At 42.9% G+C, this 26,936-nt stretch overlaps 1 protein-coding gene across 2 annotated transcripts in view; it reads left to right on the top strand.

The window, feature by feature from the left end:
- LOC106584065 (rhophilin-1) overlaps positions 1–26,936 on the top strand; it is a 62,930-nt gene that overhangs the window by 18,590 nt on the left and 17,404 nt on the right. For both annotated transcript variants that reach the window (XM_014168898.2, XM_045706117.1), the window contains 9 exons: positions 441–569; positions 7,883–7,958; positions 8,134–8,211; positions 8,553–8,677; positions 10,206–10,372; positions 10,650–10,837; positions 13,499–13,655; positions 13,830–13,955; positions 15,721–15,915. In XM_014168898.2, the coding sequence (XP_014024373.2) occupies positions 441–569; positions 7,883–7,958; positions 8,134–8,211; positions 8,553–8,677; positions 10,206–10,372; positions 10,650–10,837; positions 13,499–13,655; positions 13,830–13,955; positions 15,721–15,915 (1,241 nt within the window). The remainder of the gene's footprint in view (positions 1–440; positions 570–7,882; positions 7,959–8,133; positions 8,212–8,552; positions 8,678–10,205; positions 10,373–10,649; positions 10,838–13,498; positions 13,656–13,829; positions 13,956–15,720; positions 15,916–26,936) is intronic.

Below are 26,936 nucleotides of genomic sequence, written 5' to 3'. Positions count from 1 at the left end.
TTGTTGTGCTTGTCCATGAAAGACTCGCTCTTGTTGATTCCTAATCCTCTTTTGGAAAAGGGACTAGATATCTCACCCAAGTTTATCACAGAATTGGGTTGAGTGGGTTCCTCTTGACTGTGTGTGTGTTACGTGAAGGTGTGTATTGGGGGTAGTAGTAAAAAAATCAAGTGTGTGTGTGTGTACTGTAATTGGATTGTGTGTAGTGGGCTGTGTTAACTGTCCCAAACTGCTTGGGGCCCTAGAAAGTGAAGTAGAAGTAGGCCCTTTTCTCAGTAAATACAGGATGTATGAGCTACTGTACATCCATTCAGAACTATGTCGACCCGGATTGAGCTGGATAAAGATCACAAGGTGACAATGATGAGACTCATGGTCTGGTTAGTACATCCTCCTATTTCAGGTAGGGTGTCTCATATGAATGTATTTGTGTGTTGCAGAGCCACCACTAACAACAAAGTGAAGGAGACTGTGGCTCTAGAGCTGAGCTTTGTCAACTCCAACCTGCAGCTACTGAAGGAAGAACTAGAGGAACTCAACAGTAGTATGGAGGTCTACCAGACAGAAAGGTAACACACACATACCGAGGTGTAGGGTTTGAACGCTCAATGCGCTGATGGCCTATTTGCTTTAATTATAGCCTAATGAGAGTGGCCTGGTATGCTAGTAATGAGGCGCTAGTAATCCAGCCCAGCTGAAGCTCAGGGTCACAAGTGGTGCAAATCCTTTGATTTAGACTCAGTACAGTTTTTGTTCAGTCGCTTTGGTGCAAATTTCACAACTCTTAGTACAAAACAGATCATCAAAAGGTAGTCGTTTCAAAACTAAGCACATTTTCAATTGACTAAGTACAACACACAATCAGTCACTTTTTCACCAAACGTAATCAGTGTTTCATCAAGAAGTACATGTTTCACATTGCAATACATGTTCATATAAAGTAATTGCCTTTCACAATACAATGCTCACATTATATATTATTCTATTCTTAAGACATTTTACTATTACTTAATCCGACTGCTATTGATGTTCAATTGAACGTTAGAATGGGAAAAACAAGTGACTGAGCATGGTATGTCTTGCCTAGTTAAATAAAGGTTATATATTTATTTATTATGATTGTTGGTGCTAGGCACGCCGGTTCCAGTGTCTCAAACGGCCCGGCCTCCTAAGCTTTTCACGCACGACAGTGTCTAGTGTTTACAGAGAATGGTGCGACAAACTAAAAACATTCAGTCAGCTGCAGTCCTGTGGGAAAAAACAGCTCGTTGATGAGGGGTCGAAGGAGAATGGCAAGCTAACAGGCGGGCCCCAAACAGGCAAATAACGGCGCAGTACAACAGTGGTGTGCAGAACGGCATCTCGGGAACATACAACTTGTTGGTCCTTGTCAAGGATGGGCTGTTGCAGCAGATGACCACAATGGGTTCCATTCGTATCATCTAAAAACAAGAAGAAGCGGCTCCAGTGCGCACGCGATCACCAACACTGGACAATTGAGGAGTTGAAAAACATTCCCCGGACCGACGAATCCTGGTTCCTGTTACATCATGCTGATGCCAGAGTCAGGATTTAGCATTATCAGCATTAGTCCATGGCCCCATCCTGCCTGGTGTCAATGGTACAGGCTGGTTGCGGTGGTGTTGGGAATGTTTTCCTGGCACAAGTTAGGTCCCTTGATACCAATTGAGGAAAGTTTCAATGCCACACCTTAGAATACATGCCCTGAAGAATTCCGGCTGTTCTGGAGGCAAAGGGCGGTTTGTCCCGTTACTAAACTCAGCAAAAAAAAGAAATGTCCCTTTTTCAGGACCATGTCTTACAAAGATAATCCGTAAAAATCCAAATAACTTCACAGATCTTCATTGTAAAGTGTTTAAACACTGTTTCCCATGCTTGTTCAATGAACCATAAACAATTAATGAACATGCACCTGTGGAACGGCCGTTAAGACACTAACAGCTTACAGACGGTAGGCAATTAAGGTCAGTTATGAAAACTTAGGACACTAAAGAGGCTTTTCTACTGACTCTGAAAAACACCAAAAGAAAGATGCCCAGGGTCCCTGCTCATCTGCGTGAACGTGCCTTAGGCATGCTGCAAGGAGGCATGAGGGCAATAAATTGCAATGTCCGTACTGTGAGATGCTTAAGACATCGCTACAGGGAGACAGGACGGACAGCTGATTGTCCTCGCAGTGGCAGACAACGTGTAACAACACCTGCAAAGGATCAGTACATTCGGACATCACATCTGTGGGACAGGTACAGGATGGCGACAACAACTGCCCGAGTTATACCAGGAATGCACAATCCCTCCATCAGTGCTCAGACTGTCCGCATTCGGCTGAGAGAGGCTGGATTGAGGGCTTGTAGGTCTGTTGTAAGGCAGGTCCTCACCAGACATCACTGGCAACAACGTCGCCTATGGGCACTAACCCACCGTCGTTGGACCAGACAGGACTGGCAAAAAGTGCTTTTCACTGACGAGTCGCGATTTTGTCTCACCAGGGGTGATAGTTGGATTTGCGTTTATTAACGAAGGAATGAACGTTACACCGAGGCCTGTACTCTGGAGCGGGATCGATTTGGAGGTGGAGGGTCCGTTATGGTCTGGGACAGTGTGCCACAGCATCATCGGACTGAGCTTGTTGTCATTGCAGGCAATCTCAACACTGTGCGTTACAGGGGAGACATCCTCCTCCCTCATGTGGTACCCTTCCTGCAGGCTCATCCTGACATGACCCTCCAGCATGACAATGCCACCAGCCACACTGCTCGTTCTGTGTGTGATTTCCTGCAAGACAGGAATGTCAGTTCTGCCATGGCCAGTGACGAGCCCGGATCTCAATCCCATTGAGCACGTCTGGGACCTGTTGGATCGGAGGGTGAGGGCTAGGGCCATTCCTCCCAGAATGTCCAGGAACTTGCAGGTGCCTTGGTGGAAGAGTTGGGTAACATCTCACAGCAAGAACTGGCAAATCTGGTGCAGTCTATGAGTAGGAGATGCACTGCAGTACTTAATGCAGCTGGTGCCCACACCAGATACTGACTGTTACTTTTGATTTTGACACCCCCTTTGTTCAGGGACACATTATTCAATTTCTGTTAGTCACATGTCTGTGGAACTTGTTCAGTTTGTCTTAGTTTTTTAATCTTGTTATGTTCATACAAATATTTACACATGTTAAGTTTGCTGAAAATAAACGCAGTTGACAGTGAGAGGACTTTTTTTTGTTGTTGCTGAGTTTAGATAGGTGTACCTAATAATGTCAGGCTTGGATTCACCATGCCAAAATGTTTTTCCCGTAATTTCTTCCTGAGACGAGCGGAGTAAAAAAACTCATTATCAGCTTCCATTCAGTCAGCGCATAAAACTGCTTTGGCAGGCCAAATATATATACACTCCTTTCTTGAAACATTATCTTATCGCCTATTGAAACCTGAGCTTCCTACTTTACAAGTAACATTACTGTCCTTTTACTTTCATGGAAAAATATCCTCAAACTTTGTCTGAATTTCCTTGACTCGCTTGCTGGTAGGGAGGAGTGGGGGGAATTGTTATTAAGTTGCGCTCTCACTATTGGTAAAGGATAGACACAGGGAAATTGTACAGTCTTTATATCTATATTAGACATGTTTACGCAGTGGCGAACCTATTGGACCTTGGCCTTATGGAAACGAGCACATATTTCAAAGAGCGCTCCATAAACCACTCCCCATACTATAGGCCCGTCTCTTCAAAGTAAACACAATTTAATTATATCTCTATTTGAGCTAAATAAGTAGTTTTGTTGTAAATAATTCAGGTAAAGAGCCCCACAGTCAGGCAGCCTTCTGAATGTTGTATCATAAAGTGAGAACAATTAGGTTCCCTGGCTGATATGGCTTCTACTTAGAAATACTATAGGAGTAAATGAATAGATGACATTCACTGCTATAAACTTGTCTCCAATATAATCACATCATTTACAGACTCACCTTTTGTATGAAAAAGCGTCCCATGGTCTGTTTTGTCAATGAGCTCAATGTATTCCAAATACTTGATCCCAATAATTTACGTAGTGAAGTAAACGATGCCCCCTCTGGTATGATATTTTGGTATGATATTTTGCGAACTGTCTGGGACTCGTTGTTGGCTCCATGTTTACTACTCCAAAGATATTTGACTTAAGTCAGACTAAATTAATTGCAATACACTGATCTCAAATATATTTGCATAACTAGGCTACACAGAACCACGGCGGAGCCATTGTGTAAAATGTGAGTATTTTCTCTGTCCCCAGTGCAACATGCCTAGCTGTGCCCACTGGAGCGTAGCTTACGGAGAGCTCTTTTGATATAAGCGCTCGTGTCGCCGTATTCCAACTGATCGAGTTATCTATAAACACCTGTGGGGTAGGTAGGAAAGACGTTTCAACTTATATCTACCAGTAAATGCTAACTAAGAAAACAATGGGTATGCAAACCAGGTATTGAAAAAGTTGTCTGAAGTCTTGGTTAGTAGGCGATTTGCGAAGCGCAGTCATCATGCACTGTTTGCGTGAACATTTTCTAAAGGCTTTCCCAATTAAATGTTTGCTGACAGAATGATATCATGCTGATTTGTATCAATGGGGAGGGCATTTGTTTTGCTCATTTGAATTAAAGGACAACACCCTCCATGAAAATGTATATTTTTCCAAAACCTTAAAAATGATCTGTGGTTCAAGCATTGTTGTGTTTAGAACATCATCTATTACATTTTTTTTTTTTTAAATCAAGTGATTTTGAGAGTGAAAATCTATAGGAAAACTCAAACGCCTTTCCTTCAGGCGGCCATTTGTGAATTTTCGGCAAAATGTGAGTATACTCACTTCTCCAGACACCACTGCATAGGGCCGATTTGAAAGACAGCAGTCACACACAGCATGATGTTAAAGGATAAGCAATCCATTCACTTGGACATAATAAGTCAGTAAGTCCCAATCATATGAATACAAAAACACAACCATTAGGCTAAGCATTTCCAAATTGAAATGTACAATTATTACTTGTCATTGCAAAAAACATTTCACATTTAGCACACAAAGTAACCGGTGATCTAAAGTTTAAATGCAACACTGTTTCAGTTATTTTGAAAGAGATATCTAACAACAACAGCAAGCGAGCTGCAATAAAAAACACAGTTCCACTCACCAGATCATTTGAAACTTCTTGTTGAAAGTTATTCTTTAAAAGGGAGACACTAACAAATTTAGCAACAACATCCTCTTTGATAACACCTGTTGCAAATGAGCCTAAAACAAAAGTTATTGCAGTGACCTGTTGGCCTTCTAGAAGGCAGAGGTTTTTGTAAAAACGGTCCCACTTATTACAAGTCAAAATGTGATTGGTTGATTCCACTGTCACTCCAAATTGTTTTCCCTAATATAGTTGAATGGCAGAGGCCAATCTAGCTTCTGATGGCCTAGCCAATGGCTGACTTGGCTAGCTAGATTTATCTCCCCAGAGACCACCAAAGAAAAATCCTGATTGGATATTTATTTTCTCTGCAGCATTAACTCTTTCCTTTCCAACAAAAACTGAAGTGATTAAATCACTATCATTGAAAATATGAATATATTTAGAATTATTATAATTCCTTAGCCCTTCTCTGAAGGCATAGAATGCCCGCATTGTTCCCCACTGTTTTGGTTGGTAATAATTTGTAGAGTGGCTCTATTTGCCCTCTGCATGCATTTTTTTTTCATCATTCTGAATGTCTAAAGAATCCATATGCTCCTCTGAAATATGAACACCGAAATACAGGATATTTTGAACTCTTATTATGGTGGCAAATTGACAAAATTACAATCATGGTATTGAATTGGACTTGCATTTTTCTGGTCTTGGACTCTCTCGTCCCGCTCTTGGTCTTGAATTGGTCTCGCTTTAGGGGGTCTCGAACACAGCACTGTTATTGCCTAATGTGAAAACAGCGTAATGTACTGTAATTTACAGTACTATAGCATAATACATTCACAGCGCAATTTTTAAACATGCATCTTAAATGTTTTGCTATAGGATTAACGGTTTCTTAGAATAACTAAATTGAGAAGATGTAATTTATGTTGTGTTTTGGTGATTTAAAGCAATGTACTCATATTTCACAGTAAACTTATATTTTTGATCAATGGTTTTGTGATGAAAGATGTCTACAAACAAAATGTATGCACAATTAAACGTTTTTTTTGAGGCCGGTTCAGTTCCATTAGTAAAAAAACAACCATGGTTTTCAGTTTCGATAAAAATAAAAATTTAAATGCATTATGAAAAATGTACATTCAAATTATTTTAGTGCTTTTTAATGGAAATTCCAAAGCCAAAAATAGTGGACATTCGATTGCTAAACCATTGAAAATTATTCAATTGTCTCTGTCAGGTCCACGTTTTGAAAACCCCAATAGAAAAATGGGAAATTACTATGAAATAATACAATATTTCAATTGTGTAGAGTTGACTTTATTTTAAGTCATCGCATCTCTGCTGAGGCAGTAGCAGCTAGCCAGCCAGACAATGTTATCTGTGCTCACCATACTGTACTGTCTTTTTAGTCATGCTATTTAGCTAGGCTACCCTGCCTAAGTATGCTGCAGAGCTGTCTGATGAAATAATTTGACTAGTTCTTCAAAGTACAATATATACAAAAGTATGTGGACACCCCTTCAAATTTGTGGATTCGGCTATTTCATCCACACGCGTTGCTGACAAGTGTATAAAATCGAGCACACAGCCATGCAATATCCATAGACAAACATTAGCAGTAGAATGGCCTTACTGAAGAGCTCAGTGACTTTCAAAGTGGGACCGTCATAGGATGCCACCTTTCCAAAAAGTCAGTTTGTCAAATGTCTGCCCTGCTAGGGTTGTCCCGGTCAACTGTAAGGGCTGTTATTGTGAAGTGGAAATGTCTAGGAGGAACAACGGCTCCGCTGTAAACTGGTAGGCCACACAAGCTCACATAACGGGGCCGCTGTGTGCTGAAGCGCGTAAAAATCATCTGCCCTCGGTTGCAACACTCACTACCAAGTTTCAAACTGCCTCTGGAAGCAACGTCAGCACAAGAACTGTTCGTCGGAAGCTTAATGAAATGGGTTTCCATGGCCGAGCAGCCACAGACAAGCCTAAGATCAGCATGCGCAAGGCCAAGCGTCTTCTGGGGTGGTGTAAAGCTCTCCGCCATTGGACTCTGGAGCAGTAGAAACGCGTTCTCTGAAGTGATGAATTATGCTTCACTATCTGGCAGTCTGCCCGACGAATCTGGGTTTTGTAGATGCTAGGAGAATGCTAACTGCCCCAATGCATAGTGCCAACTGTAAAGTTTGCTGGAGGAGGAGTAATAGTCTGGGGCTGTTTTTCATGGTTCGGGATTGGCCCCTTAGTTCCAGTGAAGGGAAATCTTTATGCTACAGCATACAATAACACTCTAGACGATTCTGTACTTCCAACTTTGTGGCAACATTTTGGAGAAGGCCCTTTCCTGTTTTAGCAGGACAATACCCCCTTGCACAAAGCGAGGTCCTTACAGAAATGGTTTGTTGAGATCTGTGGAAGAACTTGACTTGTCTGCACAGAGCCCTGACAATCACCCCCCCGGCTCCGTACCAGTTACAAGTATTACCAGTTTTGAGTATTGTAATATGAGTAAAAAAAATATCACCACATAGTCGTGAAAATAGTACCAAAGTAATTATAAAAACTGTAATTACCAGGCAGGGGGGGTTGGAGGGTTGAGGGGCTACTGACCAATATGGTTACTGTCATAATAGGGATGGTGTGGGGGAGGTAGATTTGGGTTTGTCTGTGGAGGTATGTGATATGTCATTTCACACACATGTTGATCTCTCTTCTCTGTCCTTCAGTGAAGCCATCAATGTTCCCATGATCCCACTGGGTCTGAAGGAGACAAAGGAAGTGGACCTCACTGTTCCCCTCAAGGTGAGGAAAAAAAATCTCTCTCTCGATCTCTCTCTCTCTCTCTCTCTCTCTCTCTCGAAGTGACTGAGCTTGTCCTTTCCTCTTCTCTCTCTCTCTCGAAGTGACTGAGCTTGTCCTTTCCTCTTCTCTCTCTCTCTCGAAGTGACTGAGCTTGTCCTTTCCTCTTCTCTCTCAGGAATATATCTGTGAGCACTACAGGGAGGACAGCTCTCTGTTTGAGAAGGAAACTAAGGAGTTTATGGAGCTCAGACAGGTTAGAACAAAAGTCAACCGCTCTTGAAAGCACTGCCACCTAGTGGCTTTAGCTATATCACTAACAATATAAACTGGCCGGCTAAATGTTTGATAATTCTGACTATCATATCATTTATACACTGGCTGTGTAAATTATATGATAATTGTTTATTCACAAAACAGAGTATGTTTTAGTTGGTAAATGTGTTCACATATTAATGTTGTTGTTGACATAGCTTGTAAATGTATTGTTATATAGTCATGTCATCATATGTTGCATTGAGTGTGTGTGTGTGTGTGTGTGTGTTCTAAAATATGTGTGTGTGTGTGTGCTAATATATGCCTCTGTGTAATCATCAGGCAATGCGTACCCCCAGTCGTAATGAGGCAGGTTTGGAGCTCCTGATAGAGTATTATAACCAGCTGTACTATCTGGACCAGAGGTTCTTCCCCCCACACAGAACACTAGGAGTCCACTTCCACTGGTCAGACTCTTAGTCTCACACAAACTCTTCACTTACAGGGCCTTCAGAAAGGACACGCACACACAGAAACCTTTCTGTGTTCCCCCCTCTCCTTGACTCATACAGTGCCTTCAGAAAGTATTCATACCCTTGACTTATTCCACATTTTGTTGTTATTGATAAAATATATTATTTTCTCACACTACCCCCATAATGACAATGTGAGAACATGTTTTTAGAAAAGTTTGCTAATTTATTGAATATGAAATACAGAAATGTCTCATTTCAGATAAGTATTCACACCCCTGAGTCAGTACATGTTACAATCACATCTTTCTGGATGTCTCTAAGAGCTTTGCACACCTGGATTGTACAAGTTGGTTGGTGATCATTGCTAGACAGCCATTTTCAAGTCTTGCCATAGATTTTCAAGGCAATTTTAATTCAAAACTGTCACTAGGCCACTCAGGAACATTCAATGTCGTCTTGGTAAGCAACTCCAATGAATATTTTGGCCTTGTGTTTTAGGTTATTGTCCTGCTGAAAGGTGAATTTGTCTCCCAGTGTCTGTTGGGAAGCAGACTGAACCAGGTTTTCCTCTAGAATTTTGCCTGTGCTTAGCTCTATTCCATTTCCTTTTTATCTTAAAATACTCCCTGGTCCTTGCCAATGACAAGCATACCCATAACATGATGCAGCCATGTTATATGTTGCGTTGGATTTGCCCCAAACATGACACTTTTTATTCAGGACATAAAGTTATTTTCCTTGCCACATTTTTTTGTTTTACTTGAGTACCTTATTACAAACATTTTTATTCTGTACAGGCTTCCTTTTTTTCACTTTGTAATTTAGGTTAGTATTGTGGAGTAACTACAATCTTGATCCATCCTCAGTTTTCTCTTATCATAGTCATTAAACTCTAACTGTTTTAAAGTCACCATTGGCCTCGGTGAAATCCCTGAGCGGTTTCCTTCCTCTCCGGCAACTGAGTTCGGAATGATGCACCATCCAAATTGTAATGAATAACTTCATCACGCTAAAAGGGATATTCAGTCTCTGCTTTTTTATTTTTTATCTACCAATAGGTGCCCTTCTTTGCGAGACATTGGAACTTATGTGACTTGTTAAGCACATTTTTACTCCTGAACTTATTTAGGCTTGCCATAACAAAGGGGTTGAATATTTATTGACTCAAGACATTTCAGCCTTTCATTTGTAAATAATAATTCTAAAAGCATAATTCTTCTTTGACATTATCGGGTATCGTGTTAAGGCCAGTGACACAAAATCTAAATGTAATCTATTTTAAATTCAGGCTGTAACACAACAAAATGTGGAAAAAGTCAAGGGGTATGAATACTTTCTGAAGGCACACCCACTCAACCTTTATTTTCTTAGTCACTCCTAACCTTGGAGTTGTGTCTCTCTCACCAATCTTCGCTCTTGTTTTTTAAGTTTAGAATTACTCCAAACACCCCTTTCTCACTCTCCTTCGCTCTCTCTCGGTCTCTCTCTATCCCCCTCGTGTCCCCCCCACTGTCTCTAGGTATGACTCTCTGACGGGTGTGCCGTCATGCCAGCGTGCGTTGGCATTTGAGAAGGGAAGTGTGCTCTTCAACGTGGGAGCTCTCTACACACAGATAGGAGCCAGACAGGACCGCTCTGCTGCAGCTGGCATAGACAAGGCTATAGACGCTTTCCAGAGGGCTGCAGGTAGCCCTAAACACGCGCACACACACACACAAACATGGCATGCACACACAAACTATTACAGGAACACAACCACAAGGGGCCCTGGGGAGGAAATACCAGTGCCTGAGATTCTACACATTAACACACCACAGTTGGAGTTCAGACACAACTGCAGATCATACATTTCATATGCAACTGTCATCTTCTCTTTGTATGAATATTTTTTTTTCTGCGTTTTTAGTATTTTTCTGTATAAAACTGTAAACTATAAAAGTGTATAAAATCTGGGTGTGTCTAGGTGCATTTAACTTCCTGAAGGAGAACTTTTCCAACGCTCCCAGTCTGGATATGAGCAGCCCGTCGCTATGCATGCTGGTCCGGCTGATGATCGCCCAAGTGCAGGAGTGTGTGTTCGAAAAGGTCACACTCACCACGCAGGACACACACTTCACCTCCCAGCTACAAGTGGCTCAAGAGGCCGCACGAGTGAGGGGACCAGTGTGTGTGTGTGTGTGTAGATGGCCAACATGTTCTTTTCACTGGTGCTCATGACCTTGATCCAGTGCCCTTGTTAAAGACTTCTCTTCTGTTCACCTCACTCTCTTTCTCTGTCCCCCTCTCTCTGTCTGTGTGTGCCTACATGCGTGTGTGTGTAGGTGACAGATGTGTATAGCTTGGTGCTCCAGACCATGTCCCAAACCCTGGTTAAGGACTATGTTTCACTCTCTCACTCTCAGACTTTATTCACATGGCAACAACAATAGTAATGAGAACAACATTAAATAAAAGTAATTGTAGGTGGCTAGTTTTACATGACTGAAAAGCCACATGGCATGGTATACTACATGACCGAAAGTATGTGGACACCTATTCGCGAATCTCTCTTTCCAAAATCATGGGCATTAATATGGAGTTGGTCCCCCCTTTGCTGCTATTACAGCCTCCACTCTTCTGGGAAGGCTTTCCACTAGATGTTGGAACATTGTTGCGGGGACTTGCTTCCATTCAGCCACGAGCATTAGTGAGGTCGGGCACTGATGTTGGTCGATGAGACCTGGCTCGCAGTCGGCATTCCAATTCATCCCAAAGGAACTTGATGGGGTTGAGGTCAGGGCTCTGTGCAGGTCAGTCAAGTTCTTTCACACCAATCTTGATAAACTATTTCTGTATGGACCTCGCTTTGTGCACGGGGGCTTTGTCATGATGAAACAGGAAAGGGCCTTTCCCAAACTGTTGCCACAAACTTGGAAGCACAGAATCGTCTAGAATATCATTGTATGCTGTAGCATTAAGATTTCCCTTCACTGGATCTAAGGGACCTAGCCCGAACCATGAAAAACAGCCCCAGACAATTATTCCTACTCGAGCTTTACACCACTCCAGTTGATGCTTGGCATTGCGTATGGTGATCTTAGGCTTGTGTGATCTTAGGCAATTTCACGAAGCTCCCGACGAACAGTTCTTGTGCTGACTTTGCTTCCAGAGGCGTTTTGGAACTCGGTAGTGAGTGTTGCAACTGATGACAGATGCTTTTTACACACTATGCGCTTCAGCACTCTGCGGTCCCGTTATGTGAGCTTGTGTGGCCTACCACATCGCGGTTGAGCCGTTGTTGCTCCTAGATGTTTCCACTTCACAATAACAGCACCTACAGTTGACCTGGGCAGCTCTATCAGGGCAGAAATTTGACGAACTGACTTGTTGGAAAGGTGGCATCCTATGACAGTGCCACGTTGAAACTCACTGAGCTCTTCAGTAAGGCCATTCGACTGCCAATGTTTGTCTGGAGATTGCATGGTTGTGTGCTCGATTTTTATACACCTGTCAGGAACGGGTGTGGATGAAATAGCAGAATTCATTGATTTGAAGGGGTGTCCACATGCTTTTGTATGTATAGTGTATGAAAGCCAAAACAAAACAAAATTGCAAATACTATTGTTGCATTGTACTTTTCACTGACTGGCCCTCTGGTTGTGGCAGGAGGCCACATACTGACCTTGTCTGCCCAAACTACACATTTTGGTTTTTCATCCAATACATTTTTTTAAATAATTTTATAGTTTCAAATTCGTTTGTTTTTAGAAAGAAAGATTATCTTAGGTCTAAGTATTTGTCACAGTGTAGTAGGAAATCCAGCTCTTTCTCTACCTTTCCCCGGGAGCAGAGTTAGCACAGCCTGTCCTGTGTCTTCTTTCGCTCTCTCTCTGTAGGTATCAGGTTTTTATAGCTTGGTGCTCAAGACCAGATAAGGACTATGTTCCATTCTCTTGACTCTCTCTCTCTCTCTTCATCCCGCTCTTTCTCTCGCTCTGTAGGTATAAGACCTATATACTGTAAAACTTAAATTAATAGTTTGTTTAAATCACTGAACTCAACAGGCACTTATTACAGACAGGCTTCTATTTGAGTTATTTGTCTATTTAATGCACAGCTTTTGCTGATTTGCATAGTTAATTGTTTAATTTCAGCATTCATCACTTCCAGCATTTTAATAAATTTCTCACTTTTCTGCACTGTTATGATTTGCACACTGTCACATTTCTCTCTCTCTCTTTCTCTCTCTCTCTCATATATATGTATATGAGAGAATGCACAGTTAAAGAGGAGAATAATATTGTTCTATTTATAAAACTTTTCCTTGACAGAACAATATTATTCTCCTCTTTAACTGTGCATTTTTGTCAGTTCTTACTTTTGCCACTAGATGGCGATCTGATTTTCTAGGGGTATATACTCCCTAAGTTGTTTACTGTTTTTGTGCTTGCCAGCTAGCAGTTCTCAGCTGTTAGCAGTCAATGGCTAGCAGTTTCTTACTGGCGATTTAAAAACGGATGATTGACTTTTTTTTTGAGTCATTACTGAATTATTTAATGTAACAAATCAAACATTAAACCTTGTAAGCAATTCATGGTGAACTCGTAAATAATTAATTTAGACCTAGAGTTTATTTGAAACAGTGTTTATTTGCTGAAATGTGTGCCGTTGACCGGCTATTAAAAGGGACAGGTGGCTATTTGAGACTTTGTTTAATTGATGTTTTACAATAACTTGGTGCTCCAGACCCTGTCTCAGCCCATAGTGAAGGCCTATGTTCCATTCTCCTGTCTCTCTTCATCCCTCTTTTTCTCTCTCTCTCTCTCGCTATAGGTATCAGACGTGTATAGCTTGGTGCTCCAGACCATGTCTCAGCCCCTAGTGAAGGACTATGTCCCATTCTCCTGGGCCTCCATGGTTCAGGTGAAATCAGAACACTTCAGAGCTCTCTCACACTACTATGCTGCTGTCGCTCTCTGTGACCGCACACGTAAGTACCACCGTGCAGTGTGTGGGTGTGTGTTGAGTTGAGTGATATTGATGATGACAGGAATGACGATCGTGGTGGTTTGGGAAATTGTCCTGTTTGTGTGTGTGTTTTAGTATGAGTGTGTGTATTCCTGTAAATGTGTGTCTACCTGCCAGTGTGTGTTGTGTCCTGTAGAGTCCATTGATGAAGAAGAGTGCGATGAAGAGGGAGAGAAGGCTCTCCTCCAGCTCCATGTCAGTAATCCTGCTGGACCCCCACTCAGCCAGGTGCTCAGAGACCCTGAGGAGAGACGCAAACTGGGTGAGAATGTACGCACGCACTCACCAACACACACAAACACATACAGTTGAAGTCGGAAGTTTACATACACTTTAGCCAAATATATTTAAACCCAATTTTTAACCATTCCTGACATTTAATCCTAGTAAAAATTCCCTGTTTTAGGTCATTTAGGATCACCACTTTATTTTAAGAATGTGAAATGTCAGAATAATGGTATTGTGATTTATTTCAGCTTTTATTTATTTCATCACATTCCCAGTGGATCAGAAGTTTACATGCACTCAATTAATATTTGCTAGCATTACCTTTAAATGGTTTAACTTGGGTAAAATGTTTCGGGTAGCCTTCCACAAGCTTCCCACAATAAATTGGGTGAATTTTGGCCTATTCCTCCTGACGGAGCTGGTGTAACTGAGTCAGGTTTGTAGGCCTCCTTGCTCGCACTCGCTTTTTCAGTTCTGTAAAAAAAAAAAAATCTATGGGATTGAGGTCAGGGCTTTGTGATGGCCACTCCAATACCTTGACTTTGTTGTCCTTAAGCCATTTTGCCAAAACTTTGGAAGTATGCTTGGGGTCATTGTCCATTTGGAAGACCCATTTGCGACCAAGCTTTAACTTCCTGACTGATGTCTTGAGATGTTGCTTCAACATATCCACATCATTTTCCTTCCTCATGATGCCATCTATTTTGTGAAGTGCACCAGTCCCTCCTGCAGCAAAGCACCCCCACAACATGATGCTGCCACCCCCGTGCTTCACGGTTGGGATGGTGTTCTTCAGCTTGCAAGCCTCCCTCTTTTTCCTCCAAACATAACGATGGTCATTATGGCCAAACAGTTCTATTTTTGTTTCATCAGACCATAGGACATTTCTCCAAAAAGTATGATCTTTGTCCCCATGTGCAGTTGCAAACCGTAGTCTGGCTTTTTTATGGCGGTTTTGGAGCAGGGCTTCTTCCTTTCTGAGCGGCCTTTCAGATTATGTCGATATAGGACTCGTTTTACTGTGGCTATAGATACTTTTGTACCTGTTTTCTCCAGCATCTTCACAAGGTCCTTTGCTGTTGTTCTGGGATTGATCCGCACTTTTCGCACCAAAGTACGTTCATCTCTAGGAGACAGAACGCGTCTCCTTCCTGAGCGGTATGACGGCTACGTGGTCCCATAGTGTTTATACTTGTGTACTATTGTTTGTACAGATGAACGTGGTACCTTCAGGTGTTTGGAAATTGCTTCCAAGGATGAACCAGACTTGTGGAGGTCTACAATTTTTTTCTGAGGTCTTGGCTGATTTCTTTTGATTTCCCCATGATGCCAATCAAAGAGGCACTGAGTTTGAAGGTAGGCCTTGAAATGCGTCCACAGGTACACCTCCAATTGACTCAAATGATGTCAATTAGCCTATCAGAAGCTTCTAAAGCCATGACATCATTTTCTGGAATTTTCCAAGCTGTTTAATGGCACAGTCATCATAGTGTTTGTGAACTTCTGACCCACTGGATTTGTGATACAGTGAATTATAAGTGAAATAATCTGTCTGTAAACAATTGTTGGAAAAATGACTTGTCATGCACAAAGTAGATGTCCTAACCAACTTGCCAAAACTATAGTTTGTCAAGAAATTTGTGGAGTGGTTGAAACACTTAGGTTGGAGTCATTAAAACTAGTTTATGTAAATTTCTGACTTCAACTGTATCTATATTTGATGCGCTGGCATGGCCTTTGAGATCCTACTAAAGCTTTTCCTGTGTGTTTGTTTGTCTGTGCGTGCGTGCGTGCTCTAGGTAAGGCCCACCTGCGTCGTGCATTGATCAGACATGAGGAAGCTATGAGAGTACACGGTCTGTGTAAGATCTTAAGGAAGATGGATATTCTACAGGAGGTGCTCTCCTTCGTGCACAAACGCTCTTTGGACAAATACTCTGAGATGGACCGAGAGGACGACTTCGACGAGACAGCAGAGGCTCCCGAGATACACTGTGAGTGTGTTTTGTAAGTGTGAGCACCAGTAATTAGACTGTGTGTATGTGTGTGAGCAAGTTTTTCAGTAAAGAGATACAATTGTTGGAAAAATGACTTGTGTCATGCACAAAGTAGATGTTCTAACCGACTTGCCAAAACTATACTTTGTTAACAAGAAATTTGTGGAGTGGTTGAAAACTAGTTTTATTGACTCCAACCTAAGTGTATGTAAACTTCCGACTTAAACTGTATATACAATTTAGGCTTTGAGAGGCTTAATGCCTTAATATTTAAAAGTTTTAATTATATAAATATTATTTATAATATTATATAAATATGCTCATTTAACTTGATCTGGTTTGCCATTCCAAATAAAGGGAAATATTATTTTCTCAAATTTTAAAAGGTTGTCAACCGATTTCGAATGTGAGATTGTCTTACCTGATGACGTGAGAGAACCCCGCTGCTTCCAGAGGGTTCCAAAAGCATGTACCACGCCAAATGCATATCTACTGTCAGTGTAAATGGTAACAGTTTGTCCTTTTAGCCAAAATGCAAGCTCTCATAAGAGCAAACAACTTAGCAGCTTGAGGTGTGAGGGTAATTTAGCACTTTCAAGTGTGGTAGATGCTGTTACAGCATAAGCCACAAGTGGTTCTCCCTTGTCAGACCTCTGAGCTGAGCCATCCACAAATTATTCCAAATCAGCATTCTGTATTGGTACATCAGTTAAATCTGACCTTGGTTTGGATACCATCTTCATGTGCAGTCATGAGGTTCTCCGTCTTCAGGGGTCGGCAACAGTGTAGCTGGATTGGACACAGTCCACCTCTTCAGGGTCACATGAGACATTGCAAGCAGCACATTCTGATTCTCCCTGGAGTCAGGTGTGCTCTCTTTGCCTTTGAAATAAGAGCATGGACCGCATGTAGGACGTGAACAGTTAACTGGCACATAGCCACAATATCTGCACACGCTAACACAGTTTCAGTAGCAGCAGCCACCGCCCTTTAAACAACACACCAAACCTCTCGCCACACTGTCCTATTGTTTAGGATTGTGACCCACTGGTCTCTGCTTTCCTCCATGTTCCTGTGTCAAAACAGAAGACCCCAAACCATTTTTCTCACACACAGATTAAATGGTTTAGAGTGGTTAGGGAGCCCCAAGCATGGGGAAGTAGTCATAAGTTGTTTGTTTTGTCAGGGCCGTCAAACCCTCAGGGGTCCACTTTATCTTATCATTCATAGCCATTTTGTGACCATAAGTGAGATCAGAGAGAGGCTGGACAACCTCAGCATAGTCAGACAGCCACACCCTACAATACCCTGCCATACCAGTCAGTGACATCATGTGTTGCTTGGTAACAGGCTGTGAGACAGAGAGAATGGCTTGCACTCTCTGTGCCCAGCTGGGAGTGATATCATGACCCATATATTGAACCATTTGGGAGATTAGTTGCAACTTCTCTTTTGGTACTTTGGCTGTTCTCTGAAGGAGCTCTTGTGTCAGTTTCACAGGACTGGAGAGTCTCAGAGCATAGCAATAAGTCATCCACGTACTGTATTAGAGTGCTCCCCTCCGGAGGAAGGAAACCCTCAATATTGTGCCAATGCGGTTTAAAAAATTGCGGGGGGAGTCCGTGTACCCCATGGGGACCATCGGTCCAAGTAAATCTCTTGCCAAGGAACGTAAAAGAAAACCAGAACTGAAAATCTGGTGCCACGGGGATGCTAAAAAAACGCATTAGCCAAATCAATAACTGAAAACCAATTTGCTGGAACTGCAGACAACAGTGTAGTAGGATTGGGAACCACATAGGTGATGCTGTGTTTGCTCATGCCCGAGGCCTTTCTTACTTGCAAGATAGGTGTTTTGCAAGGTGACTATGGACACAGGACTAACGCTCTGTTTTCTAACAGTGAGCATGTTCATGTGTGATACCTGCAATTAGCATCTTTACTAAGTGGATACTGTGCTCTAGAAGGGTGCCTGGTATCTTTGGGAGTGACTACAAGGGGCACAGCCCCCTTCATCCTGCCAAAATCATACTTATCCCTTGCCCGTAGGCAATCTCTGTGTTCCAAGATGGCATAGCAGTCGGATGTGTGTTATTGTCTTGTCCCTTCCTGTCCCATGTTAACATCGTTTTTCCTTGGTTTTTTTTTCGTATATATTTTTTAAATATTTTAATATCACTTTCCATCTACAGACTGAATATACTCTCCTGCAAGCCGCCTCACCCAATGTGGTACGGATCTGCTATTTTATACTTAAGAATCCGGATCCCCCATCAAAAGCTAGCCAGCTAACTTGCTACCAGCTAACTGGCTGCTAGCAAACTGCGGCCCGCTACTGTCTAGAACACATCGGACTGTCAGCTTAAGAGGCCCATCGGACAAATTCTTTGGCCACTATACCTAGTTTTACCACACGGAACCCTACTGATCCGTCTTCTGAACCGGAACTCCGACTATTAACTAGCTACTAGCTAGTAGTCAGCTAGCCACTGCTAGCGGTCATCAGCTACCTCTAGCACGGACAACTCTCGCCAGTCTGCACAGCGCAACCCAAACCAGAGAAAATCTGACTTATTTTTCTCCATATCTCCGGATTCCTACCGCAAGCTCCGACCTTTTTTTCACCTGGATCATCGCAGCTAGCTAGCTGCTATCCGAATGGCCACTCCTGGCTAATGTCTCTGTCCCGAAGCAAGAACCAATTAGCCTGGCGCTAGTCTTGCTAGGCCCAACTCCCGGCGAGCCAAAGAGGTCCATCAGCCACTCCTTGGGCTACTATACCTATTTTGGACCCCCGCCGACCCATCACGAGTGGACCACCGACGTGTTTCGCCCGAGGGGGTTTCTCTCAACTGGCTCCGCCGTCGTGTTCTCCACTGAATGCCCATCCGCTAACATATTAGCCACAGACTGCTAGCTATCCAGAGCCCATCGGACAAATTCTTTGGCCACTACACTTTTTTTTCTTTATTTTGCCAATTGGCCTGGTTTACCACACAATACCCTGCTGATCCGTCTGCCGACGTAATAGCACGAGGGGGCCACAACAGACTTTCTTCCATCGCAACATCCCTCCAAGGCCCTTTTGCTAGCCCTGGCGGCTAGCAGCCGGAAGCCACTCACTGGACTCCTATGTTCACTCGGCTACGCATGCCTGTTGCTAACGTCAATATGCCTTGTTCATTGCTGTTTTGGTTAGTAATTATTGCCTTATTTCACTGTAGAGCCTCTAGCCCTGCTCAATACGCCTTATTTAACACATTAGTTCCACCTACCACACATGCGGTGACATCACCTGGCTTAAATGATATTTCTAGAGACTATCTCTTTCATCATCACTCTATGCACAGGTTTACCCTCACTGTACTCACATCCTACCATACCTTTTGTCTGTACATTATGCCTTGAATATTTTCTACCATACCCAGAAATCTGCTCCTTTTACTCTCTGTTCGGAACGTACTAGGCGATCAGTTCTTCTAGCCTTTAGCCGTACCATCATCCTACTCCTCTTCTGTTCCTCTGGTGATGTGGAGGTGAATCCAGGCCCTGCAGTGCCTAGCCGTACCATCATCCTACTCCTCTTCTGTTCCTCTGGTGATGTGGAGGTGAATCCAGGCCCTGCAGTGCCACTCCCATTCCCCAGGCGCTATCATTTGTTGACTTCTGTAACCGTAATAGCCTTGGTTTCATGCATGTTAACCTCTCTAGGGTAGGGGGCAGTATTTTCACATCCGGATAAAAAACGTACCTGATTTAATCCGGTTATTACTACTGCCCAGAAACTAGAATATGCATATAATTGTTTGATTTGGATAGAAAACACCCTAAAGTTTTTAAAACTGTTTGAATGGTGTCTGTGAGTATAACAGAACTCATATGGCAGGCCAAAACCTGAGAAGATTCTGTACAGGAAGTGCCCTCTCTGACCATTTCTTGGCCTTCTATACTCTCTTTATTGAAAACAGAGGATCTCTGCTCTAACGTGACACTTTCTAAGGCTCCCATAGGCTCTCAGAAGGCGCCAGAACATTGAATGATGACTTTGCAGTCCCAGGCTGAAAAACAGTAGTGCATTTGGATAGTGGTCGATCTGAGAACAATGAGACTGGGGCGCGCGTGCACGTGAAGAGGCCATTTTACATTTTCAGTCTTTGAACGAAAAAGACGTCTCCCGGTCCGAATATTATTGCTATTTTACGAGAAAAATTGCATAAAAATTGATTTTAAACAGCGTTTGACATGCTTCGAAGTACGGTAATGGAATATTTTTAAATTTTTTGTCACGACATGCGTCCGTGCGTCACCGTTCGGATAGTGTCTTGAACGCAAGAACAAAACAGAGGATATTTGAACATAACTATGGATTATTTTGAACCAAAACAACATTTGTGGATGAAGTAGAAGTCCTGGGAGTGCATTCTGACGAAGAACAGCAAAGGTAATCCAATTTTTCTTATAGTAAATCTGAGTTTGGTGAGTGCCAAACTTGGTGGGTGTCAAATTAGCTAACCCGTGATGGCGAGCTATCTACTCAGAATATTGCAAAATGTGCTTTTGCCGAAAAGCTATTTTAAAATCTGACACCGCGATTACATAAAGGAGTTCTGTATCTATAATTCTTAACAATTATTTTATGTTTTTTGTGAACGTTTATCGTGAGTAATTTAGTAAATTCACCGGAAGTTTGCGGTATGTTTGCTAGTTCTGAACGTCACATGCTAATGTAAAAAGCTGGTTTTTGATATAAATATGAACTTCATTGAACAAAACATGTATGTATTGTATAACATAATGTCCTAGGAGTGTCATCTGATGAAGATCATCAAAGGTTAGTGCTGCATTTAGCTGTGGTTTTGGTTTTTGTGACATTATATGCTAGCTTGAAAAATGGGTGTGTGATTATTTCTGGCTGGGTACTCTCCTGACATAATCTAATGTTTTGCTTTCGTTGTAAAGCCTTTTTGAAATCGGACAGTGTGGTTAGATAAAGGAGAGTCTTGTCTTTAAAATGGTGTAAAATAGTCATATGTTTGAGAAATTGAAGTAATAGCATTTTGAAGGTATTTGAATATCGCGCCACTCGATTCCACTGGCTGTTGAGTAGGTGGGACGATTACATACCCTAGAGAGGTTAACATTAGAAGCCTCCTCCCTAAGTTTGTTTTATTCACTGCCCTAGTACACTCTGCCAACCCAGTTGTCCTGGCCGGCTCTGAATCCTGGCTCAGGAAGACCACCAAAAACCCAGAAATGTCCATTCCTAACTATAACGTTTTCCGACAAGATAGATAGAATTGCCAAAGGGGGCGGTGTTGCAATCTACTGCAGAGAGAGCCTGCAGAGTTCTGTCTCACTATCCAGGTCTGTGCCCAAGCAGTTCGAGCTTCTACTTTTAAAAATCCACCTTTCCAGAAACAAGTCTCTCACCGTTGCCGCTTGCTATAGACCACCCTCTGCCCCCAGCTGTGCTCTGGACACCATATGTGAACTGATTGCCCCCCATCTATCTTCAGAGCTCATGCTGCAAGGTGACCTAAACTTGGACATGTTTAACACCCCGGCCATCCTACAATCTAAGCTTGGTGCCCTCAATCTCACACAAATGAACAATGAACCCACCAGAAATAACCCCAAATCCGTAAACACGGGCACCCTCAGAGATATCATCCAAACCAACTTGCCCTCTAAATACTCCTCTGCTGTTTTCAACCAAGATCTCAGCGATCACTGCCTCATTGCCTGCATCCGTAATGGGTCTGCGGTCAAACGACCACCCCTCATCACGGTCAAGCACTCCCAAAAACACTTCAGCGAGCAGGCCTTTCTAATTGACCTGGCCCGGGTATCCTGGAAGGATATTGACCTCATCCCGTCAGTAGAGGATGCCTGGTCATTCTTTAACCTGTTAGGGCTAGGGGGCAGTATTGACACGGCTGGATAAAAAACATACCCGATTTAATCTGGTTACCACTCCTACCCAGTAACTAGAATATGCATATACTTATTACATATGGATAGAAAACACCCTACATTTTCTAAAACTGTTTGAATGGTGTCTGTGAGTATAACAGAACTCAAATGGCAGGTCAAAACCTGAGAGATTCCTTTACGGGAAGTGGCCTGTCTGACCATTTCTTGAACTTCTTTTCCATCTCTATCATTTACTAAGGATCTCTGCTCTAACGTGACACTTCCCACGTCGTCCATAGGCGCTCAGAGCCCGGGAAAAAACAGAATGTCGTCATTCCAGCCCCAGGCTGAAACACATTATCGCCTTTCTCAAGTGGCCGATCAAGGGACACTGGGCTTAGGCGCGTGACCCGACCGCCCCGCCTTTGGGATTTTTTCCTCTGTTTGCCGAAAAGGAGATTCCCTGTCGGAATATTATCGCTTTCTCACGAGAAAAATGTCGTAAAAATTGATTTTAAACAGCGGTTGACATGCTTCGAAGTACGGTAATGGAATATTTAGAATTTTATTGTCACGAATTGCGCCATGCGCGCGACACTTCTTTACTATTTCGGATAGTGTCTGGAACGCATACGAACAAAACGCAGCTATTCGGATATAACGATGGATTATTTTGGACCAAACCAACATTTGTTATTGAAGTAGCAGTCCTGGGTGTGCATTCTGACGAAGACAACAAAAGGTAATCAAACTTTTATAATAGTAAATATGATTATGGTGAGTGCTAAACTTGCCGGGTGTCTAAATAAGCGAGCCCATGATGCCTGGGCTATGTACTTAGAATATTGCAAAATGTGCTTTCACCAAAAAGCTATTTTAAAATCGGACATATCGAGTGCATAGAGGAGGTCTGTATCTATAATTCTTAAAATAATTGTTATGCTTTTTGTGAACGTTTATCGTGAGTAATTTAGTAAAATGTTAGCGAATTCCCCGGAAGTTTGCGGGGGTATGCTAGTTCTGAACGTCACATGCTAATGTCAAAAGCTGGTTTTTGATATAAATATGAACTTGATTGAACAAAACATGCATGTATTGTATAACATAATGTCCTAGGGTTGTCATCTGATGAAGATCATCAAAGGTGAGTGCTGCATTTAGCTGTCTTCTGGGTTTTGGTGACATTATATGCTGGCTTGAAAAATGGGTGTCTGATTATTTCTGGCTTGGTACTCTGCTGACATAATCTAATGTTTTGCTTTCGTTGTAAAGCCTTTTTGAAATCGGACAGTGTGGTTAGATTAACGAGAGTCTTGTCTTTAAATAGCTGTAAAATAGTCATATGTTTGAGAAATTGAAGTAATAGGATTTTTAACGTTTTGAAAATCGCGCCACAGGCTGCCAGTGGCTGTTACGTAAGCGTCCCACCTAGCCCATAGAGGTTAAAAGTGCCTCACTCACCATCTTAAATAAGCATGCCCCTTTCAAAAAATGTAGAACCAGGAACAGATACAGCCCTTGGTTCTCTCCAGATCTGACTGCCCTTGACCAGCACAAGAACATCCTGTGGCATTCTGCATTAACATCGAATAGGCCCCGTGATATGCAACTTTTCAGGGAAGTTAGGAACCAATATACACAGGCAGTTAGGGAAGCTAAGGCTAGCTTTTTCAAGCAGAAATTTGCATCCTGTAGCACAAACTCAAAAAAGTTCTGGGACACTGTAAAGTCCATGGAGAATAAGAGGACCTCCTCCCAGCTGCCCACTACACTGAGACTAGGAAACACTGTCACCACCGAAAAATCCACGATAATTGAGAATTTCAATGAGCATTTTTCTACTGCTGGCCATGCTTTCCACCTGGCTACCCCTACCCCAGTCAACAGCTCTGCACTCCCCACAGCAACTCGCCCAAGCCTCCCCCATCTCTCCTTCACCCAAATCCAGATAGCTGATGTTCTGAAAGAGCTCCAAAATCTGGACCTGTACAAATCAACCAGGCTAGACAATCTGGACCCTCTCTTTCTAAAATTATCTGCCAAAATTGTTGCAACCCCTATTACTAGCCTGTTCAACCTCTCTTTCGTATCGTCTGAGATTCCCAATGATTGGAAAGCTGCCGCAATCATCCCCCCTTCAAAGGGGGAGACACTCTAGACCCAAACTGCTACAGACCTATATCTATCCTACACTGCCTTTTCTAAGGTCTTTGATAGCCAAGTTAACAAACAGATTTCCGACCATTTCGAATCCCACCATACCTTCCCCGCTATGCAATCCGGTTGCAGAGCTGGTCAAGGGTGCACCTCAGCCATGCTCAAGGTCCTAAACGATATCATAACCTCCATCGATAAGAGACATTACTGTGCAGCCATCTTCATCGACTTGGCCAAGGCTTTCGACTCTGTCAATCACCGTATTCTTATCGGCAGACTGAACAGCCTTGATTTCTCAAATGACTGCCTCGCCTGGTTCACCAACTACTTCTCAGACAGAGTTCGGTGTGTCAAATCGGAGGGCCTGTTCTCCAGGCCTCTGGCAGTCTTTATGGGGGTGCCACAGGGTTCAATTCTCGGGCCGACTCTCTTCTCTGTATACATCAATGATATCACTCTTGCTGCTGGTGATTCTCTGATCCACCTCTACGCAGACGACACCATTCTGTATACTTCTGGCCCTTCTTTGGACAATGTGTTAACTAACCTCCAGACGAGCTTCAATGCCATACAACTCTCCTTCCGTGGACTCCAACTGCTCTTAAATGCAGTAAAACTAAATGCATGCTCTTCAACCGATCACTGCCAGCACCTGTCCGCCCGTCCAACATCACTACCCTGGACGGTTCTGACTTAGAATATGTGGACAACTACAAATACCTAGGTGTCTGGTTAGACTGTAAACTCTCCTTCCAGACTCACATCAAACATCTCCAATCCCAAATTAAATCTAGAATCGGCTTCCTATTTCGCAGCAAAGCATCCTTCACTCATGCTGCCAAACATACCCTCGTAAAACTGACCATCCTACCGATCCTCGACTTCGGGGATGTCATTTATAAAATAGACTGCATCCAATTTGTTGAGTAGAGTGTTGGAGGCTATCACAGTGCCATCCGTTTTGTCACCAAAGCCCCATATACTACCCACCACTGCGACCTGTATGCTCTCATTGGCTGGCCCTCGCTTCATACTCGTCGCCAAACCCGCTGGCTCCAGGTCATCTACAAGTCTCTGCTAGGTAAAGCCCTGCCTTCTCAGCTCACTGGTCACCATAGCAGCACCCACCCATAGCACGCACTCCAGCAGGTATATCTCACTGGTCACCCCCAAAGCCAATTCCCCCTTTGGCCGCCTTTCCTTCCAGTTCTCTGTTGCCAATGACTGGAACCAACTGCAAAAATCTCTGAAGCTGGAGACTCATATCTTCCTCACTAGCTTTAAGCACCAGCTATCAAAGCAGCTCACAGATCACTGCACCTGTACATAGCCCATCTGTAAACAGCCACTCCAAATTCCTTATCCCATACTGTATTTATTTATTTATCTTGCTCCTTTGCACCCCAGTATCTCTACATGCACATTCATCCAGTGTTTAATTGTTATATTGTAAATTCTTCGCCACCATGGCCTATTTATTTCCTTACCTCCCTTATCTTACCACATTTGCACAGACTGTGTATAGACTTTTTTCCCCCTACTGTATTATTGACTGTATGTTTGTTTATTCCATGTGTAACTCTGTTGTATGTGTCGAACTGCTGTGCTTTATCTTGGCCAGGTCGCAGTTGTAAATGAGAACTTGTTCTCAACTAACCTATCTGGTTAAATAAAGGTAAAATAAAAACAATAAAATCGGGGACCCTCAAGGTGCGAGTCCTCACTCAAAAGGATGATATTGGTGACAAAGGAGGGCTGATCAAGTCCATGCACACCCCTCACAAATGCTGTGTCCCAGTTGAGGGGGTAACAATATGTCTGTGTACTGGGTGAATAAGTTGACCCATCTGAACCCATTTCCCAATTGACAGCATTGACCAGGCCCTTTATCCAAACCCCAGTATCCTCCCACTCAACTCTGCATGATTTTGCCAGGGACACATGCGGTGCAAACATGTAGAGCATCTAGAGTGAGGGAAAAAAGTATTTGATCCCCTGCTGATTTTGTACGTTTGCCCACTGACAAGGAAATTATCAGTCTATAATTTTAATGGTAGGTTTATTTGAACAGTGAGAGACAGAATAACAACAAAAAAATCCAGAAAAACGCATGTCAAAAATGTTACAAAATGATTTGCATTTTAATGGGTGTAGTTGGCGGGGTGTAGTTGGATGGTAGTTGGCCCCTCCCCCGGCTGCGGCAACTGGTGCTGGCAGCACTGGGTAGATTGGGGGGGGGGGGGGAATCTCTCATCCTCTTTTTGTTCTTTCTCACTGTCTCGTCTTTATCGGTTTTCCCTTCCTCCTCAGTCTGCACTATCATATTCTGATGGGGCTGTCCCTGTCCTGTCTTTATGCATGCCTTTCTGCCTCTTTCCCATTTTCTATATTTAACCCATACACTCTCTCCCTGACTTTGTCTAACATTGTTAAACTCAGTGTCCCTGTCAATGGAAAACCACCTTCCCTATGCCATAATTGCACCTGGTCCAGAATGTCCCTTCCCCACTTATCTGCCATGACCTTCAGGGCCCCCGTGGGGGGGATCTGGAATACCATGTCCCTTGCTCCCATGGTGCCTGTTCCACACACACACACACAGAGTGGTAGACAAAGAAAACCGTTTAGCGCTGTTTATACTTTAGACTCTTTCCAAAAACACAGGAAAACCCATACCATTATCAAAATATTGTATATTCGATGGGCCTAGGGCAGGGTGTTGCCTCCACACGAGAATTTCACCTACTGCAATAATGGTGGTATAGATGCTTTTTTGTCTATCCAGATATGCAAAACTACCTACAGAATACCTGTGTCGCCTAGCTAATTGTGTAACGGTCCCAAAAATCCAATCTAACTTTGTATTTTCTAACTTCCACTTGTGGTGAAGTGTCAGGTATTACAAAACTCTCACAATAACATCTAACAATTGTAAGCCAGGGCATACC

This window comes from Salmo salar, chromosome ssa23 (genome assembly GCF_905237065.1).
Source record: "Salmo salar chromosome ssa23, Ssal_v3.1, whole genome shotgun sequence".
NCBI classification, from domain to species: domain Eukaryota; kingdom Metazoa; phylum Chordata; class Actinopteri; order Salmoniformes; family Salmonidae; genus Salmo; species Salmo salar.
The sequence above is the reverse complement of the archived record's forward strand: the minus strand, read 5'-3'. Positions and strand labels throughout refer to the sequence as shown.